A 20,272-nucleotide genomic window follows, 5' to 3' on the forward strand; every position below is an offset into this window, starting at 1 on the left:
AACAATCCTGTACCTTTCCTGGAGATTTATTCTACAAGGTCATCCTGCTCCAGGAGGTTCTGTTGTGACAACACAGATATTTCTCATTGCTGAAGTTAAACGCATCTTGAGGTGTTTTTTGTTTTTATGAACTTATAATTTAAGCACATTAAAAGAGTATTTGAAAGAAAGATGTTAACTGGAAATCGTTTCCAACATTTTAAGCTATTCCTAGGAAGGTGGAAGCTTTGCTTAACTGGTGCTTAGAAAAAACATCTCCCCCCAACCACATGCTTCTAAATCTCATGCAGTTTAAGTCACGTCTGCGAGCAGTTGGATTTTACTTGCTGTTTTGCCAAGGCACTTTGTAAGATGAGTTTCCTGTCAGGCAAATTGCAGGTAGCTACACAACAGCACTGGAAATTAGTTCATAAAACAACAGTAAGTAACAGCTATTGCGTTTCTTCCCTGCTTTTTCCATCCCCCAGATATTCTTTACTGGGGGTTATATCAACACCCATCTCTCTCCCCAGCCAGCACTGTCCCCTCCGAGCACATATGGCTGGCTCTTCGTTCTGCCTGCTGCAGCTATGAGATCATTTAAACAGAATTAAACCAACTGCGGTCATTGTCTATTCATTAGTAAAATCACATCATTACTTATGTGGAATCAGTATTTCTCTCTATAAAAGCTACTGTATATATTTGCAGACTTCCTTTCCGCCTTGTTTTCCTGAAGTGCGGCAGATGGATGTAGCTCCACTCTGTTTTATTCATAGTACTTTCCTAGATTGCATTTTGAAGCTGTGTGTCAGAAGACCCTCCCCACCACCAGTGAGGCTCAGAAAAGGCCTTTACTGTATCGACTTGAAACCCAAGTTCAGCTGCCTGTATTTTGTTGCAATATGCATTTAAACCTCAGATTCTTTACAAGTTTTAATAACAAACTGATACCAAATGTGGTTTGCAGATTTCAGTTTTTTGCAGATACCTCCGTATAAGCAGACCGCTTCAAAGAGTTGCAGTTGTCACTAATCTTACGTGCATTGTAGTATAAAGTGGACTGTGTATGAAAATAAGTTAAAAATGTTTACAACTTTTGTATATATATAAATATATAAAAAATATCTTTTGAGAGAATATTCTGTGATTATGTATTTTCAGTGTCTGTGTACCAACCGCAACTTATTTTCAATAAAGAGTTTAAAATGAAAAGAAGCGGCCTGAAAAAATTTGGTAACACTTTATTTAACCAGGTGAGCACAGGGAACAAGGGAACTGCATCATCAGGCCAAAGAGATCAATCGCCTCGAGGAAGCTTACAGCAGCACTTGGGAGTTCTCAACCTGCCAGGCGGGAACTACGGATCTGCTAACACAGAAGAAATTAACTGAAAATAAAGGGAAGACATAAGAAACTCCTGGAGAGTATACGCATTTCGTTTCCCCTGAACTTTACAAACCAAAGGAACATACAGGGGAAAAAAAAAAAAGAGTTGACGCTGTAGATCCATTGCTGACTGGACGTGGCACGGGCAGCTGGCATCGAAAGTGAAGCGCCCAAGTGCCAGCGCAGTCAGGTCTGTCGTGGTTCGTGGTAGTGTCACGGGCATCAGGCCCGGCTCCGCTCGAGAGGAACCCGACTCGAAGCAGGAACATGGAAGCATTACTACTTGCAATATATTCATGCATTTTATAAACAGCCATGCAGCCAAACGATCCTCCCCTTCCCGTTTCAGGGCATGCAGTCTGTCCCCTGTGCTGAATACAACACGCTCAGGTATTCAAAACAGCCTTAATTATTTGGAAAAGAAACCAAAAGCACTTTGCAGCCTGACAGCAAGCAAAAAATAAAAAGTATAAGGCAAGAAAAAATTTCTGTAGCCAGGACTAGCTCTTTAGTAATAGTCTGAGCTCATGTTCATATAAATGCTTATATAAAAGCAGTATTTTGTCACTTAAAAATTACATAAATTAACTTCAACATGTTAAAACAACTAAACCTGGTCTGCAAGGATGGGCAAGAATCAGACAATTATAGCCATGAAAGTGCACTGCAGGGAGGTCTCGTCACTCCATCGCATCAGAGCTGCTGCTGGAGGAGTCACTTCAAACGATGAACAGATTCAACTCCCATTTCCTAGAGGTGCAATTCATAGACGGCAAGCAACATAAGCAAAGCTACTGCAGACCGATATCACCAAGGGAGGTGCAGGATGTAAACACTCCATACAGTCTGAACAAATTATCCTTGTTAGTGTAGACCACTGTAAACAGATAAATGCACTTAAAGGCACTGCAGATAAACATGGTCAGTGATCAGCAGCATTTAATGTCCCAATACGCTGTTGCTTGGAACTACCACCATTAATACATCCAAGAAATTAGAAACATGGCAGTCATTAAATAAAATTACTGTGAAGTGTGCTTTACAGGAAGTAAAGCTTTAACGTGATTCTACATGCAGTGCTACAAAATAAGTTTCTTTAAAGAACATGTTACATAAAAGGTCAGAGGCAACTTCAAACCTCAGGTTCAACTAACCACACCGATCAGTCCAATTCTTCAAGTAGTAGAATTAACTCCGTTTTCAGACAGGATTATTCTTTGCTGCAGCCCAATATTTATAGACACACAACTGAAACGGTCTCATTCATTGGTGAGTAGGATCTTTTCCTTTTCAGCATCTTTGCACCCCTGACTACTTTGATTTCCGTGGTCACAGAAATAGCACACAAATCAGAATATAAGGGAAGCCACTGCTGCTTCCATTCATTTCAGTGATTCAAAATCTCCCCCCGCCCCCCAAAAAGAGAAAGAAAAAACCCAAACCAGATGCATATTCCACTATTGTGTCCCCTGTCAGTCGTCAGATCAGAAAGTATTTCCTCAGCTATTGCGTTACAGGAGAAAGGTGGCCCCCACCTGCCCACCCTGCGATTTTGCCCTAATTCTACTCAGGCATTTTGGAAGCTCAGACTTTGGATGTTAATTAGCTACGGTGCAGTCCAGTGATCCCTTTGCACATTATTTATGAACAGCACTGAGAGGGCTCTCTAACAGTTACCTGCGTATGAGTACTCAGCCAGCAGCGGCTCTCAGCCACACTACACTGTCAAACCTCATTCCAAAAAGTGCATATTCATAGACAAACTGTTTTATTGGTCTTCAGGAAAGCTAACTTATGATTCTACTGATTGCTTGTAAGGAAGGGAACTCCTCATCCTCAATATGCAAAGCTTTATGGGTGACAATGTCCTGCTGAGTTAGTACTTGCTTACATGTTGGGCAGATGCAGCAGTCAAGATCAGAGTTGGAGTCCGTTTGCCAAACGTGCTTTTTGTTCTTTTTGGGTTTGTTTGAACTTTGCTTTTCTTTGATTCTGAAATCATTGTGAGCAGAAAGCAGTTCTTGTTGCTTAACTGTGTCCGGCAACAACACCAACAACTCATTAAAAATTTTCTTGAAATTATCCCCAAGAAGTTCTCGGCAACTTTTGTAATACTGTGCTGCAGAAATCAGCCCCTTCAGTGAAAAGAGAATTGGAACAGTTAGAAATTCAAAAAGAAAAAAAAAAAAAGTCCCATTCATCTAAATATGGACTCACTTTCTCCCAGGCCACATCATCCTCACTGCTTTTTTTGCTACCTAGCACTACAAGAGAGCTACAGTGGAGCACAGAGGAAAAGAAAACCTGTGTAGCCCTCTCACCAATACCAAACAGTGACAGATGCGCTGCACGAACTGAACAGAGAGGAAGATTTCAGGAACGGGAAGGTTCTTGCCCACTCACCTGTCTGAATTGCCCAGAATGAGTTTTAAATTTATTGAACTTGGACTCATCGCTTTGGAGAAATTCTTTAATGGATTGTATTAGCTGGATGTTCCTTTGCTGGAAGTTTTCAGGTATCAAGTATGACCCATGACAAGATTTTGGCCTGCATTTGGGGGAGGGAAAAAAAAAAAAAAGGAATTTGATACTGCTTCATGTTATAAAAAGATAGATGTTATATGGCTATTCTTTTCTATAGGATGCACTCCCCCCCGTCACCCAACTACTATAAGCAGCATATAGCCATCTTGATGGGATGAAATGCATCCTGTGGGATTACTGGATCAGATTCCAGCTTTACCTAGGCAGAACACATGAAATTCAAATTTAACGTAGCCTTGACTAGTGATTTTGTAAGCAAGGTTCACCAAAAAGGCATGACAACAGACCATGCCACAAATAAAGCAGAACAGATAAATACAAACATCGGTATTCAACTTCTACAAATTTTTCCCTTCCCAGTTTCTCATAATCTCAGCTCTCTAGCCCAGAAGGGCTCAGCCAGAGACCAGCTACTAGAAAGATCAGAGCAATGAAGAAAGGCATTTAGGGGTTGTCAAGAAAAGCACGCTTCAGCACCTTGCTTCTAGGAGTCAGACAGAATCAACTGAAAGAATAAGAAATATGTTGTAGCTGTTGTAGATCTGTTTCCAAACCTTCTCTTCTCTAGACTGGCTGTGCTGCCAACGTGCATGTTTTCACTTCCCCAGACTCGCATCCAAGCAATGCCTGTGCCTGCTTTTACACGAGTCTCCTGACTGGCCATGGGACTCCACAGCGGAATCGTTACGTGGCTGGCCTCTGGTGCAGCACCTGCTTAACAATAATCCCCTCACAATATTTCATGATTCACCTGAAGGCCCTATGACATATCTGAGACACAATGTGTGAAGTTACTCTAACTGAAAGGTCTTTTACTTACTCTTTCAAAGATGTAGTGACGGGTTCAGAGATATTGGCGGCTGGAATAACAGCAAAACCTGGAGGGGGTTTACTAACAGGCACGGACAGTCCTGGAGGCGGAGGAGGACTCTTTAATAGCACCACAGTGTTAAAGCCTAAATGAAAGCAGAAATGGGCAGGCAATTAGAGCACATACCTGTGGCACCCACGTACCACCATCTGTAATCAACACCAATGGTCTGATGTACTCTCAGAAGCACCAGGAAGTTGCGAGTCAACAATACAGGCCACTATATCAGAATAAACCTAAAAAAATTGAAGAGGTGGAGATCCGTTGCCCCTACAGTCAGGTCAAGAAGCATTTCAGAGTGGCTGATGTTACTCTACAGAGTGGTAAACTATCGAGTTCATTTTTCACAAGGCACTAATCAAAAAAAAACAAAAAAAAAAAAACCAACCCCAACCCCACTCAAATCCTGATGGTAAAACACTCACATTGTTAAAACAAACGGAAATCACTCCAGAAGTCACAACAGAACTAGGCATCGCATGTTCTAGTGTACTTCACCTACAATTATCCGCGGAGCAGCACAGAACAAAGCAGCTACGCAAGCCATCTCCTGATGTGATGCCACTTTCATTAAAACCACTGCAGGTCACATTTGTTGCTATGTTGCTCCAGTTTTACAGGATTATGGCACCACTAAAAGTAAGGGCACTGCACCTCTGCAAATGCAGAACAATTGACCAAGGAAGCCAACTGACAGGTATCAGCAGGTACAGATCACAGCTAAAGAGGGACTTCCTTTGTCCACGGGAGCTTCCAGACACTACCTACACTTTTGTGCTCATTAGAAAGCGACACGTAAAGATCGGCTGCTCATCTGTGAGGCCCTCCCAAAAGACACACCTGCAGATGCAAGGAGCAGAGGTGTCTTCACACTGCCACCAAATCAGACTTGTTTTACAGAGGACATTCAGGACTGTCTGTTTCCCAGACTGCCTTTTAATTTTGGCCACATTTCTCCAAGCTCCAGCCAAGCAAAGCTGACTGTGCCCTGCAGTGCTCACCTGGTGGTGGCGGCATTCGAGCTGATCCTGAGCTCCCAAGTGCTGGGAAGTCTTCCTGAGGTAAAGGGCATTGGTTAGTCACTGTGGGCTTTTTAAGGCCAGGGGGCTCTTTGGGTGTACTACAGATTGCTAACGATTTTTCCGAATGACCATTCATGACAGTTGTGGATCTGTCAGGGGCGTGAAGAGCAGAAGATGCGTTTGGTGTCTGCTCTGCTTCTGGCAGCTTTTCAACGGATGATTTGGGAAACGCTGTCTCCTGTAACAGGTGTGGGGATGATGGTCTCTGCTTCTCAACCCCCATCCTCTTTTTCTTGCTCACTTTTGTAAAAGTTTGTGAGGTAGAAGCTGCCAGCAAGGATGAGACATCAAACATTGTTGGTGTGTTTCTGATCTCCTGGGTTGTCAAGCCACTACCATTGTCTTCATCATCCGACTGACAGAGTTTATTGCTCTTCTTACTTCCTTTAGTGCTATTCAAGGAGGATGTTTTCTTGGCCATCTGATTTACACACGGGCTGCTAATGGCTTTGACCACGTTTTTACTGGAACCATTGTTCCATGCAGATGTGATGTTAGTTATTGTTTTATTGTTAGGCCTCATTTTGGACACCAGAGCTGGAAAATCCTCCTCTTGAAAAGCTGTTTTCTTTGCAGTCGCTGTATATGTCAAAGACATCCCAGAAGAGATTGTAGGTGCAGCAGAGGATGACAAGCTTGGGAAATCTTCTTCTTTAAGCTTAACTGCTGCTAGCTGGGCAGAGCTGTGAAAAAGGACAAGTACACCTAGTTACACCAGCGGTGCAGAGGCAGCAGAACTCCACCAGGCAGAACAAGCTCCACACCTGACTGCAGTCTTTCCCAAACTTACCACTTAGGGTGGTACAGCAGGCATAACTTAACAGGATGTAACTGCCCTCAGGCTTATAAACCATGTCTGGAACGAGTCTCTTCAAAGCAGTCACACTAGCCTTGCTGTATTACCAGTACTGTCTTAGTACACCTTACCTCGACCAGCAGGCCATACACACAACGTTCAGAGGTGCACTCTAGCTGCCACGTCCTGCACAGATTCTATTTGAATTACCACCCATTTAAGGAGATGATGAGTTTTAAAACCTATAGCATATGGCTCCCTCAAGATAAGCTACTGAGTTAAAAAAAAAAAAGTCTGGAATTAATACTGGGAATTACCCTGAAATCGCAGCACTAAATAAATAAATAAATAAATAAGTCAAGCCATGAACTGAAGCAACAGCCTCTGCTGTTCATGCAGGCGACTAAGACAGAAACAGTCTGAAGCAGAATAGGAACTGGGGAAGGGGAGCACTTGAAGTCTAAGTGATCTGTAAAATTATTTTCTACAGAAACAGAACCCGCGTGAGTTTTTACATCAGCTCTCAACGCTGCAGCCGTGAACAAACTTACCCTTGTAGAGGTCCCACTGCTGAACCAATTGCTGGAAAGTCATCTTGGCTTAAAGCACCATTAGCAGCTGCTTCTTTTGGAGTTTTGACAAAAAGAGCAAAGAAATATTTCAACTGAAATCCATTCATTTCAGAGGGAAGCTATCACTGAACATGACAGCAGTATTAACAAGCCCTATTTTCAGCAGCTGATGAGGTCATTAACTGACATTCCAAAAAGGAAATTTTAAGTCCATGCATCACTGTTTCCTTCAATTAACCACATTCACCATTATGTCACCGGGTACTGGCTTTAGCATACGGACAACTCATGATACTTAATATGAGCAAAACGTTGGCTGGTAAGATGTCTGCGAGGAAATCCTCTAGAAACTAAGATGTCAATGTCCCCAGCTGTCTGCTCCACGCTTCTCCCAGGGGCTAGCACTCAACTGCCCGCACAGGGTTAGGATTCTCTGAGTATGCTGATGCTTCACTTGGAAAGCTGCTCTTCTGAGCTTTCATCACACCTCTGCTGCACAGGTGCCCAGACTACTCAGCAGTCAGCTCCTGGGCAGTCAGTTTACATCGAAACATCAATCGTTTCCAATTTGCATTTGCCTTAAAATGCAGTGCTGTGGACTGCAGCAGTTCAAGGACAGATTGGTAACAGCTTTGACACGCAGCAAAAGCTGGGCTAGCAGCAGGAGGAGATAACCTTGCCTCCCATCCCCAGCTGAGCTGTACCCATTAACCAACCAGAGCTCTCAGCAGCTCTCAGCTCATTATGAAAGCGTACAAACTACGTGCAAATCCTGTTGTAGAAGCAGTAAGGCAGAGAAAAAGGGATCTGAAGCAACAGCAATATCAAAACAACTGCATCGTCTTTATTTGCCCCTAAACCTCATTCGGAACAATTAAAAGTTTGCTTTGACCCATTACAAACTTTTACTGGGGTCAACTTCTTCACAAAAAAACGGAACACTCAGCTTAAGCACCACAATAAATCAGTTTTTGCACACTAGAGTAGAAAACAGCAGCCTTAGACGATAGTTTTGGATAAAACACCATATATACTGTTGTATGTTAATTGCGTTTCGTATTTATACCCTGCTCCATTTTATGTATAAACTGCTGCAAGAACCCCAGCCCACTCAGACACATTTTGACACAAACAACTGTCAGATTAAGATTCTGCATAGCTCTCCCCATACCCCCAGCTTTTGAGAACAGTGCACGGCAATTCACACTTTTGCCAGCCCGATCTCCTGAACCATCATGCTTCCCTGCAGCTGCAGAACATGTTCAGCACTAACCTGGAGTTTCATTTGAAGACTTTGTAACGCGTTTGGAGCTGGATACTTCTGAATCCCTCAGGTCCTCCTTTTTACCTCTACTGCTGCTGTCCTCTTCTACCCGTTTTTTCTCTTCCTGACGTTTTGCTGCTACAGATGCCCTGACCGCCGCTGCAACATCTCTGTCTTCTTCTTCCCTACAGGACAGGGCAGATTTTCTTGGTCAAACAGCAAGGATTACTGAGCACATTTGTCTCACTCCAGCTCTCACCTCTCTGGTGTCAGGTCTGTTGACAGTCCCTGGCCTTGTGCTGCCACCTGCTGAGAAGGCTGAAACAAACCCACTGCTGGGATACACCCTGACACCAGCTGGTAAGATGGGCAACGTTTAACCCCTGGATTTGCAAGTTCTACATGGTGATAACAATCCAGGACAGAAGAAACCAACTGGAGTGAACTGGGAGAGACAGTACCAAAGATGCATGGGGACACCTCTCTCACATTTTCAGATGTATGAACGTCTTATTTGTAGGCCAAAGTAATTCTTTGAAACATGGCTTGTCATGAACTCTCAACACATGCACAATCCACATGCGACACCAACACATAAAGTGTTTAGAGATGGACTTTTTCCCCTGGTGAAATTACCAGTAATGAACCAGCGGACTTTCCAGGGAGAAAAAGAAGAAAAATAGATGTGCAGTATGTATAAAGCACTCAGGTCTTGTGTGAATGAATAGACATATAAATGCAAACTTTCATTTCAATACTTAACCCTCTTCTTTTTCCAAAGCATTCAGTCTGGCCACACAGAGATCTGTTTGTTCAATGAAAAGCATGGTCCTTAGAACATGAACTTCATGATTACCCAGACCAAAAAGTCCATTAAACCTGCAAAGACTTATCACTTACTTCAGAAAAGCCTATTTTAAAAGTTGGCACAAAAACAGTTGCTGAAATTAATTTAGGTTTCTGATTTTAGTTAACCCACACATTGAAGATTACAGTGTTCATTTTCCTTGGCAAGTCCAGAAAGCTTAAACTTCGCACAAAACAGTTACACTTTCATCAAGCACCCAGTCAGCATGCAGGCTAAGACTGAAAACTAGTTCTGCTCTCAACTAAGGATTCACTATGAAAGTTTCCAAATTTTGTACCCACTTCCTTCCTGCCGGTCCACCAAAAGCCTCTTAATAACTAAGTAAGAAACAGCATCAAGCAGCAGTAAAATCCACAAAATGTTTTGCCACTCACCTCTTATACCTCCAGCTGCCTCTTCTGTTTTGCTGACTTCCTCGGCCACCCAATCTGCCTGACCTTCCTTGCCTGTTGTACCTGTCAACTTCCTCATAGTCCTCTCCACCTATAACACCTGAACAGGAGGGAGGGTTGATCATTCTTAAAGTTATTTCTCTAATCTGGGCATCACACTATGCCTGAAAAGGAGCAAAAAACACACTAGTACACAGAAACCTATCTTGATTTCCTTCTGATGATTAAGTAGTATGCAGCCTCCAGGACTGCTACGTTAATGGTTGGACTTGATCTTAAGAGTCTTTTCCAACCTAAATGATTCTATGACTGAACTATATTTTGCAGTATATAGATTCCACGTATTTTAACCTGCAATGTGAGTTTTGAGTAATCTCATTTTTATGCAGATTTCTCTAAATAAAATAAAAGTATGTATCTCAATCTCAGCACACCTAAGTGGATATGTTCCTCTGGTCTCATGCTCCTTGTTCATCGCTACTTCATACTAACTGTAATATAAGTAATTCGTGTAATTACCTGTTGGAGAAGTTTAGTTTCACTAAAATTATTTATCATAACTGAATCCGCACATGAAGGAAAAGAATCATTGAATAATTTAGGAAAGAAAAGACCTCTGGTGGTCATCTGCTCCATCTCCTCGCTCACAGCAAGGCAGACTCTGAGATGACATCAGGTAGCTCAGGGCCCAGCCACACTTACCTTCTGTTCTCCTCTGGTGCCTAGGAGCATAGGTAAACTGAAGGTCTATCTGCCGGTTCTGCCTGGCCTCGGCCCTGTTCTTGCTGTGGCAGGCTGTTTTGTGCGCTTTATAATCTATTTCTGTGCGGAAAGCGTGGGTAAACTGTTCTGTACTGCACCGTCCCTCTTCGCAAAGGAAGTGCTTTTCGCGGAAGTGTTCACGAAGGTATTCATAATCACTGGAAAGAGAAAAGAGGCTGAGCTGCAACTTTCCCAACACATTTTACTAATGGCATACGGTTATTCTTTACTCCATCTTGCAAAGAAAGAACCAACTGCCTAGGCTTGTCTTTATCTCCAGGCAAGTTTTCCAACTGAAACCATTTCTGTGCAGCCTAGACACATACCTTAATGCATAATCCCAGACGTTAAGCTGAAACTACTGGATGATACTTGTCACATCCAACTGTACGCAAGGCATGTGTTTCATAAAAGAAAATCTACTTCTATCTGCTTTGCACATAGATGTCAGAGTATTAGTTAACACACTACACTGCTGCAGACGCCTGCCTGTCACGCTCCAAAATGTAACTTAACACCCAACATTAATGTGGATGAGGATGACTTTAAAGCACAAACTAGACAGAAAGTAATTACTGCAGCTACTGGTTTAAGGAACAAGAGAGCCTACAGCCAATCTGCTCACACATTCTTGCCCTCTGTCTTCGAGCACTACTCTTACAAAAACTCAAAGCAGATCGAAACAATTTCTCTAAAATTTAAGCTACAGAAAGAGAAATTAAACTTTCACAAACCTGTAGTATTCCTGAGCACCATCAGAGTCACAGAAGTGACAAAAATAATGATCTCGTCTTAGATGTTTCAGTAACTCATCATTATCCAAATAACGCTCGTCACAGAATTTACACAGGGGATGCCCACGATGAGAGGTGTCATCTGGATCTCCATGGATTCGATGGCGAGCAAGGTCCTTACGAGTATACCATTTCCGTTCGTACGTAAAAATCTGAAGAAATACATATAAAATGGAATAAGCTAGGCTCACACAACTTACTCACTTGCAGGAGTCAAAGATTTCTTTAGAAAGATGCAATGTGACATCAGACACCTAACATTTTCAGTGACTAGGAACCAAAATTCAAGAGATTGAATGAAATTACATCTCACTTGTACTTCACTCACCTCAAACATTGGAAACAGATCTAATTCACTGTTTTCCTTTCACAAGTGTGTGTATTAACATGATGTAACAAACTTTTAAACCTCTGTTGGAAAAAAGGCCTACTTTTTTTAAATGAAAGTACAGCATTTTGCATGCTGACTCAAAAAAAAAAAGTGGAAGAGAAGTAAACTGTTTAATGCTCCTCAGACAGCAACTACCCCAACATAGCTACATACAGACGATACAGTTCAATGAACAGATTCTGCAGTCTTCTGTCCCTACTAACACAAGCTATTTTAGTAGAAAGGGTTCTGAAGATGCCAAAAAGATCAATACACCCTTGAGAACAGAATATCCTTAATTTCTTGCCTCCTCAACAAGGAGGCGTAACTTATTCCAGGAAAAGGCTCACTTGGCTTAGCTAGGGTTGACTGACCAAAGCTTCTACGAGTTTAGGAACTTCTTTGCAGCCCACATGGAACCTTCCTCCGAAATAAAAACGTGCCTGCAGTATTCTGAAATTAAAAGCCAACAAATTCTACTATAGTTTGTGACGTCTTTGGGAGAGATGATGATAAACAAGCTTTAGTGATGGCTACTTAGGCTGACTGTGGAAACACCTCTTAACCAGAGTTCAAAGGACGCTGCAACCAAAAGAAGTTGTGTTGGCCTCTCCAGCTCACTTCCCTTGAATTAGCACTATTGGTTGCACGACCACAGAAAAGAGAATCAAATTATTTCAGTGAAAGCTAACTCTGCAAAAAAGATGCATAGGTATTCATTCATCTCAACCCCGACCACTTCTGGATCTTGCCCCTTTTGGCAATAACCTACAGTTCAACTGGCATAAACCAGCTGTGACACCATATAAATGCATTCCTCTAAGCTGATACTCGATTGGTTTCAGAGAAAACAAACACGTACAAAATCATGTGTATCGAGTTCTAAAAAAACGCGCTCATGAATTAAATTCCCTCCTACAGCAATACACAATGCTGACGACTACTAGACACAGAGGTTAGCAGTCCTAGCACTCATTTAACAGCGGCTGCTGATTTTGTCTGACATGCTATTCAGACACAGGAAAACACACCAGCTCTAGGGAAAGGTGGAATTCTGACTTTCAGACTGGAAAAAGCATTGCCTGACTGGCATAACAGCAGCTGGTCTAAGGGAAATTTGGGTGGGCTAAGAAAAAAGGACAATGATGGTGATAGCAAGATGTGGAGCTTTAAGACCCAGTACAGGCAGACAACTCAGCTTTCCAGTAACTGCTTTATCTTTACCAGGTTGTAAAACACATTTTAAAACAGCCTCGGTCATTTTGTACGTGTGTACATCAAACACGGTGGACCTCAATTGCAGACAACAGTTAAATTTCATTTTCCAATCAAATCAACAAGATACAGGAAATTTGCTCTGAACAAATAAACAAGATAATGAAATATAATTATAGTTCATTAAACCAGCAAGATGGACTCTCATCCTGTCCATGAGTCAACTGTAAATGCTATGTTGCCTCTGATCTGAGAGAGAAATCCATCCTGCCATGATACACTCTGCCTTCTGAACTGGCACCAATATTTTCTGAGTTACAGCTTGTAAAGTCATCACGGGTCTCAACAGATACCAAATCTCTAGTTACAGCTGTAGTGCCTACAGCTCAGGACTAACTTCCTATCAGACAGTTAGGGTTTGTTATTTACATACACTGTGGGGGAGGAGCTAACCTCAGAAGGTTATTAACATGGTCGGGTTTAATTTAAAACATAATCCATTCAGAACCTTCAGGCCTCTTTCATTAATCAGTTTATGAAAGAAGGCAGAGTTAAAAGGAAGCAACTGGCCTGGCTGCAGGCAGACAGAAGAAACTTAAAAAGCAAACTGGCGCTGTTCAGCCACCCCCTTCTTCCCACCTCCCCAGGTACCCTGCAGGTCACGTAAGGACTCAGCCCTCCTTCCCACGCCAGGACACAGAACCAGCTCACCTTTAAGTGTTTAACACAGAGCTTGCAACAGAAGAGTTCATGCTGCTTTCTCATGTGCTGTTCCAGATCTGCAAACGTGTTGAATGGCTTCAGATCCGGACACAAAAAGCATTCATGCTGCAGCAACTTCCTAAGGGACAAAGAAAGATTTACTAAATATTATCCGATTCCCTCTCAGCAACCCGCTACCTTTATCAAAACCAAATGTTCCGTCAGTAGCAGAATTCCGCATTTTTATAGCTCCCCCAGCAATTTGCAACGAGGTTAGCGTCCTGCTTACTCCAAGAACACTTTGTCATCTGTCAGGAACAGGACAGAACCAAATTAGTACAAGAAAGGAGCCAAACAGTTGCTAGGAAATACTCCAGCAGTGCACCATTTGCACGTGGACTGGAACATGTCCGTGCAACAACCCCCGGCTTACTGAAGGCTCAGCTGATGCATGCAAGGTTCACATCTAGTTTAATTTTGCTTTCTACTGCAGAAACCAAAGTATATGGGGGGGACATAAAAAACTGTAATGGAAAAGGAGGAAAAGAAGTAACTCCAATGCTTCCCAACCAGAGCTGAAGGCGGAGCACTGGTCTCAGCAGGAGACCCCAATCATGCGCACTTATTTCTGCCCCCAGAACGGCAATCTCAGCAGCTCTCCAGAAATCAGATCATCAAAAGCAATTCCCAGAGCTGGTGTATAATTAATCAGAACGTTTCCAACTGCTTCTGCTCGCTAAAGCCCATTGCCCAATTCCATAAATTGGAAGTCACACAAAATTATAAATGTATCAGCAAAGCTGCATTTTTAGCCCCAATCAGGTTAGATTAGATAAAATATGTGACTCTCCAAGAAAAAGGTACCACTGCCTACATGGTTTCACCTTTTTTTTGCTCTTCTTTCCTTTTAAGTGGTCTCAACTAAACTTAAAGCTTCCTAATAAGCGTGTTATAAAAAGTATTTTTAGAACACGATGCTGATGTCACACTTTTACCCCGTTTTTTTTTTTACTTCACCTTCTTCTCTCCCATTTAGAACTAACACCTTTGAAGGAAGAAGAGGACGCTCTTCTTTTCATCTGATGTAGTGTACAAATGATTTTGAGTAGTCCTTACGCAACACAGGAATAAATAACATTATCATAGTAATTTTGCCTTTACTAATTTACAGGGCAGCCATACAAGGAATTAAAAGCCTCCCAGCAAGTTTGCTGCTGGTAAAGAAGCAAAAAGCAACTTTTCTTGACAGAGCAGCACTCCTGTATTATGCTTCTGTAAACCTAACACTCCAGGGTTTGAGGAGCTGCTCTCTTTGATGACCATGGTACTGAGAGCTCGTGCCAACCGTGCCGCTCCAGCTTCTCATCCCACCAAAGCCACCTGCGCTGCCCGGTGAGTAACGCGCGCAGCACGGCAGCCACCACTTCCATCAAACAAAACCATGCTGCTCTATTAGAGCATGCGTTTCCGGCCACGTAACGCAGATAAGAACATGTGTTTTAGGGATACGTTACAGAAAGGAATGCCGGCGCTTACCTGTACAGCGCATAAACCTCTGCATCCATAAAATAAATGTCATATTTCTTCTCATGCTGCAGCTGGTTAAGTGCTATTGTTGAGAAGGACGTAAGCTTCCGTCCGAAGACAACCTGTGGGCAACACAACGCGGGAATCAGACAGGGAACACGTGGGCTGCACGGCTGTTGGGATTACAGACCGGCTCCTCAGCACAAACTTTGTCAGGGACCTCCTCATAGCCTAAGGCTTGGACAACACGCCCCGAGCCGTGCCAGGCCCAGCTGCTCGTCACCACCAGCTACTGCCCCCACGACTGTCAGCAAAGACTGTCAGCAAAGCAGCTTGACGGCTGCTTATCAACCTCCAGCAGGAGCACCAGGCGGAGGGGGGTGGGACCAGCCTGGTCTTTGGATTTTGAACTGGGTTAGGAGACTCTTTTATGATGCTTTGCTACCGCAACCACGCTGAGAGTAAATATCTGCCAGCAATTCAACCCATTCTGCAGCAAGTGTCTGTCCAGAGCCCCACGCTCAGCTGCCTCCTGGCAGCAGACCACCCAGACTTAGAGCCTGATAGTGAGAAGTGGCAGCACTCAGAGCCTGACTGGGAAACCACGGCTGCTTCTTTCCTGTCTCACCTGGAAAGTGAGAAACAGAACACTAGCTCCCTTCCCAAAGTATTTGTACCCCTTCCAAGGGAACCTGGCTGCTCCCGGTGACCGCCCTGCACCCTGGGCGGCACAGCGCAGCCACCGGCAGTGCTGCGTCCTTCCTGAGAAGTCTCGTGCCCCTCGATGTGCTACAGCACCCCCCCCACTTTGGGAAGTGCTGGTGGGGCAGCAATATTGATGGAACAGCTGGAATTCCCTGCGGCAGCTCAGGAAGGCTAAGACACAAATATGCTAATCGTCCTGAGCAGTCACCGCAAATACAATAACTCTGGAAATGCTTACAGCCTTAATAAAAGGATTCCATTATATACTACACGTGCAGTTCAGTCGTGTTAAGTCACTCCTCTACCCCTGTTGTGCTGAAATACCTTGGAGCAAGTTGTGTGCATGTTCTTTTTTAAAGCTTTCTTTACAGCCAGGCTACTATTAAGTTAACCAAAGTGTTTTTTATATATGCACAGATACACACACCTCTCTGAATACCAAGCTTAAAATAAAGAGAATACAAGTCTAAGTCTGTTGGATAAATGCCTAACTTCAGCTGTTTAAAAAAAATAGTTTCAGTAAAGCTCTCTAGACATTTCACCTCAACCTGAAGCGCATTTTGGAACAGAGGAATGGGTCACAGCAAAGCAGATTTTATCACAGGAGTTCAACACAACGCGAAGTAAACACACCGACTGATCCCCCACGCCTCATCCAAGTATATGTCAGGGTTGCTTTCCAGGTCAAGTAATCCTTCCTAACTCCAGCACAGCAATTACGCACCACTGAGAGCACACATTACCATAACAAGTATATCCTGCTTTCTCCTCCATCCTGCTCCGTGGTGCCAGCCATCTTCGGAGCTATTTCCATTTCCTCTGGATGTGGCACTTACCAGGTCAATCTACACGGATCAGTACAGCACCAGCTGAGGTCTGGCAGAGCTGTCCTTGCCTCTTCTAATTCCACACACACCATGCAAATGAAGAGACCCTGTGTTAGATCCTACTTATAGGACCAGTTCGTTTAAGGACAGTCCAGATGCGGTTCATGGCCCCCAGAATCCTTTTTCTTTCCTTGGGGCAGACGGGTGCACACATAGAGCAGCATTACGGCACCGCTTAAAGATGAGGGGAAAAAGAGCCCAGCCATTAGGAAGGACCTCTCGGGCAACTCTAACAGAAGGATCGCTTTTAACAGTTAACACATGAGAGAAAAAGGTGGCTTATGAACCAAAGTTCAGGCCACATAACGCAGCAATTATTACAAACCTGGGAAGACCTCAAGATTAACAGTCCATCTGTGACCCTAAGACAAGCAGCGTTAAGGCAGAAGAGCAACATCACAGTTGGCTTCTCCGAAAACACAGCAGAGGCAGAGCAGCAGCTCCCCAGAGGATGATCAGAGACAAAAATCACTTAAATTTCTATCTTTCTCTACACAGAGGCTACTCATGCGCTACTGAGGTCAGCTTAAAAAAAACACATCAACATTTCTGGCCTCCACAAAGTCTGAGGATCTTGAGCGTGCAGCCTCAGGGATCTTCAGTCCCTCCAAACTACTTGAACAACACGAAAAGCAGCCAAAGTAACCAGAATTAGTGGGGGGGGAAGAGGGGTGTCTCCTTTTGTCACAGGGGAGAGGAAGAGCTCCCCTGGCAGACTTATTTTACTTCATTTCCTGAACCCCCTCAGTGTGATTTCTCGCACAATGCTAGCAACAATTCTTTTCTTCTAAGAGGTTTTCTTTCTTTTTCTTCTAAAAGCCTTCTCCTCTAAAAGCTTTTCTTTTTTCACATCAGTTCAGACACGAGTATTTGTCTCTCCCAACACCCCTGAACAAAGTTTCTTCGCCCGGCCCCTACTGGCACCAGACCCCCCGCTCCATCCCCGCAGTGAAACCACCGACTCGGGGCCACTTCCCCAAAGCCCTGCCAGGGGGTCCCGTGCCACAACACCCCCCGGCGGAGAAGCGGCACCGGGGGGGGGGGGGGGGGCTGCTCACGGAGCACCCCCACACCCCCGCAGCGGGGCTCTCACGCCAGCAGGACCCGGAGGGGACCCGCGGGGCGAAGGCCCTGAGCTCGGAGCCCCAACCCCCCCCGAGCCCCCGGAACCCGGCCGGGGGCAGCGCCCGGCCCCGAGCCCTCGGCGGGGCCCGTCCCCGGCCCCCGTCCCCCGTCCCTCAGCCCCGCGGCGGTGCCGACCTGGCGCAGCTCCTCGCGGCACACGGCGCAGTACCGCACGCCGCACAGCGCCCGCATCCGCACGGAGCAGCGGTAGCAGATGGGGTGGTCGCAGCGGCCCAGCGCCACCACGTCGAGCTCCCCGCAGCACAGCACGCACGGCCCCTCCGCCGGCCCCGCCGCGCCGCAGCCCGAAGCCGAAGCCGGGCCCGGCCCCGAGGCCGCCATGGCGGCGCCCACCCCGCCGCGGCCTAGGCCCCGCTCCGCCTAGCAACCGCCCGCGCCACCGAGACGCGGCCTAGAGCGCCGCCCGGCCCGGCCCGCCGCTGACGACGCTCTGGCCGGCGGCCGACCATAGAGAGCGGCGCCCGCCCGGGCTGGCCGTAGAGACCCCGCCTAGAGCGCCGCGTCACCGCCCCCCCCCCCAACCATTACCCTCCGAGGGCGGCCCGCGGCGCCACGCCGCGTGACGTCACGCGCGTCCGCCAGCTCCGACCATAGAGAAGGAGGGGCAGAGCGCCGCCCCGGCCGGGCCCTTACACGCCCCCTCTGGCCGCATCTCGCTGCTCCGCGCCGGCCGCTACCGGCACCCGGCGGCGGGCCCTCGGCGCCCCGGGGCCTGCGGCGGGGGTTTGGCCTCCCCCGGCCGGGGGCAGCGCCGTGAGGGACGCGGGAGGCCTCAGCCCTGCCCCGCCCCGGCCCGGCCCTGTCACACGGCCGGTGGCAAAGCGGGCGTCAGCGGCGCAAAGACACCACAAAAACAAGCGAAAAACGTTAAAAATGCAGCCGAAACACTGTGGGAAATCATAATTGCGTACGCTAGCACACGAACGGGGCATGTCCGCACCGACGCGCGTTACACCGCCTCACAGGGCGCCGCCGCTGCCGGGCCGTGTGGTACCGCAGCGCTCGGCCCCCGGTACCGGCACGCGGCGCGTCGGGTGGTTCGGTAGCGAAACGCAGCTCCTGCCCCTGCTTTGGGGGCCGATCCCGTATTTTACATATGTCTGCGTGTCACAGACAGAGCTGCGGCGCCTCAGACAGAAGGGGGTGCTCCAGGAGCGCGCAGAGCGGCCGGCTCAGCAGCCATGTTCCTCTGGAAGGCAGCTCGACAACCATAAAAACTGTCTGCGTGCAGCGCAGGGCACCCGCACAAACAGTTCTTCCAACTTCTGTATCTCCCGACTTTTCCGTAATCTGGATTCCCACAAAATGACCTATCCGGGGTCACTTTCCTTTCCACTCGTTAAAAAGGAGAGCAGATCCCTTTCAAACGCGGGACCTTGGCTGCTAGATCTAGCTAAACAACTCTCAAGAAACTCCGAGAGCGTGGCGTGAGGCGCTGGCTCTGCCACATCACCGCGTGTGTCACCAGATGAGCATCACGTCACCCCGATCAGCAAACATTCCTGGAGTCCTATCCCCTGAGTCAGAGGCTGCCATCTGTCCTAGAAATGACAAAATGGCCCGGTTTTCCTGGGCTCCTCCCGTGCCCTGCAGAGCTGGTGTCGGAGGGCGGCTGAGGAACGGTTCCGGGACACGCGATGCCTCAGCGAAGCCGGTCAATGGATGCTCGGGTTACTTGGTGGCACGATATGACAACTCGTAAAGAAAAAAACATCCCAAAATAAAGTCAGTTTTCTAGCAAGGGAAATGATAATAAGCCACATTAAATCACACATTAAAATGTACCATAAATTTTTAGGACCTACTCTCGTGCGACACCGCTAGCTGGAAGACTGGACGAGCAGCACTTCCATCATTCCGATCTGCTTTCTTTTCACTGAATTCCTTGTCATTTGGGTTAAAAGAGGGTCTTCATTTCTGTGATGCATAAACAATTATTTTAGGACAAAAAACATAGCGAGTTCGTTAAAATGTGTCGTGATGTTATTTAGTCCAAAACCATCAGCATTTAAGAACATCTGCAGTAGAATAAATAAAGTAATAGATTAGATAAGTATTTTGGAAAGCAGATAAACTAAGTAATTCAATATTTGGGGTTTCTGGATACAACAGGTAATATTTACTTTCTCCCAGAGAGACCCATTTATCACACTTCACAGTAGAGAGTAGATAATACATGTCTTTTCGGTAATCAACATTAAAGTGTGTTTGGGTGGGGCTATATTAAATAACTAGGAATGACTGAGGATGTTGGCTGTAATTACTTCAGGAAATGTACCCCCCCTCTGAATTAATGATACTGTTGAAAATGTTTTTGTGTCAAAACTGCATCACACAATTTTGGAGAGCAATTAGCATGAAATGAGATGGAGGCTGCTGACAGTAATGTGCTGTCTTAAGTGTCACT

At 45.6% G+C, this 20,272-nt stretch overlaps 1 protein-coding gene across 4 annotated transcripts; it reads right to left on the minus strand.

Moving 5' to 3' along the window:
* Positions 1-1,206: 1,206 nt before the first annotated feature.
* ZNF598 (zinc finger protein 598, E3 ubiquitin ligase) lies at positions 1,207-18,336 on the minus strand. Of its 4 annotated transcripts, none has more exons than XM_080556870.1 (13): positions 17,980-18,336; positions 15,137-15,249; positions 13,610-13,739; positions 11,254-11,465; positions 10,460-10,677; positions 9,740-9,857; positions 9,261-9,302; positions 8,507-8,682; positions 7,213-7,282; positions 5,785-6,548; positions 4,733-4,868; positions 3,772-3,916; positions 1,207-3,503 (listed from the first exon to the last, which is right to left on the minus strand). In XM_080556870.1, the coding sequence occupies exons 1-13, from the start codon at positions 18,184-18,186 to the stop codon at positions 3,156-3,158; spliced, it is 2,679 nt and encodes an 892-aa protein (XP_080412996.1). In that variant the 5' UTR covers positions 18,187-18,336; the 3' UTR covers positions 1,207-3,155. The 4 variants fall into 4 exon arrangements, with proteins under 4 accessions (XP_080412996.1, XP_080412995.1, XP_080412998.1 ...); XM_080556869.1 differs by having other exon boundaries at positions 7,213-7,285; positions 17,980-18,333; XM_080556872.1 differs by lacking the exon at positions 9,261-9,302 and having other exon boundaries at positions 17,980-18,332.
* Between the last annotated feature and the right edge of the window lie 1,936 nt (positions 18,337-20,272).

The sequence above is a fragment of the Anser brachyrhynchus genome (genome assembly GCF_964034855.1).
Source record: "Anser brachyrhynchus genome assembly, chromosome: 15".
In the NCBI taxonomy this organism is placed as follows: Eukaryota; Metazoa; Chordata; class Aves; order Anseriformes; family Anatidae; genus Anser; species Anser brachyrhynchus.

Excerpts from the sequence above, each read along its gene's own strand:
- ZNF598 (XM_080556869.1), bottom strand. The coding sequence starts at position 18,186 with ATGGCGGCCTCGGGGCCGGGCCCGGCTTCGGCTTCGGGCTGCGGCGCG. Across the intron at positions 9,303-9,739 it reads GGCAGCTGGAGGTATAAGAG|ATCTCTGTGTGGCCAGACTG; the intron begins GTGAGTGGCAAA and ends TTGAACAAACAG. Across the intron at positions 4,869-5,784 it reads TCGAATGCCGCCACCACCAG|GCTTTAACACTGTGGTGCTA; the intron begins GTGAGCACTGCA and ends GCTTTCATTTAG.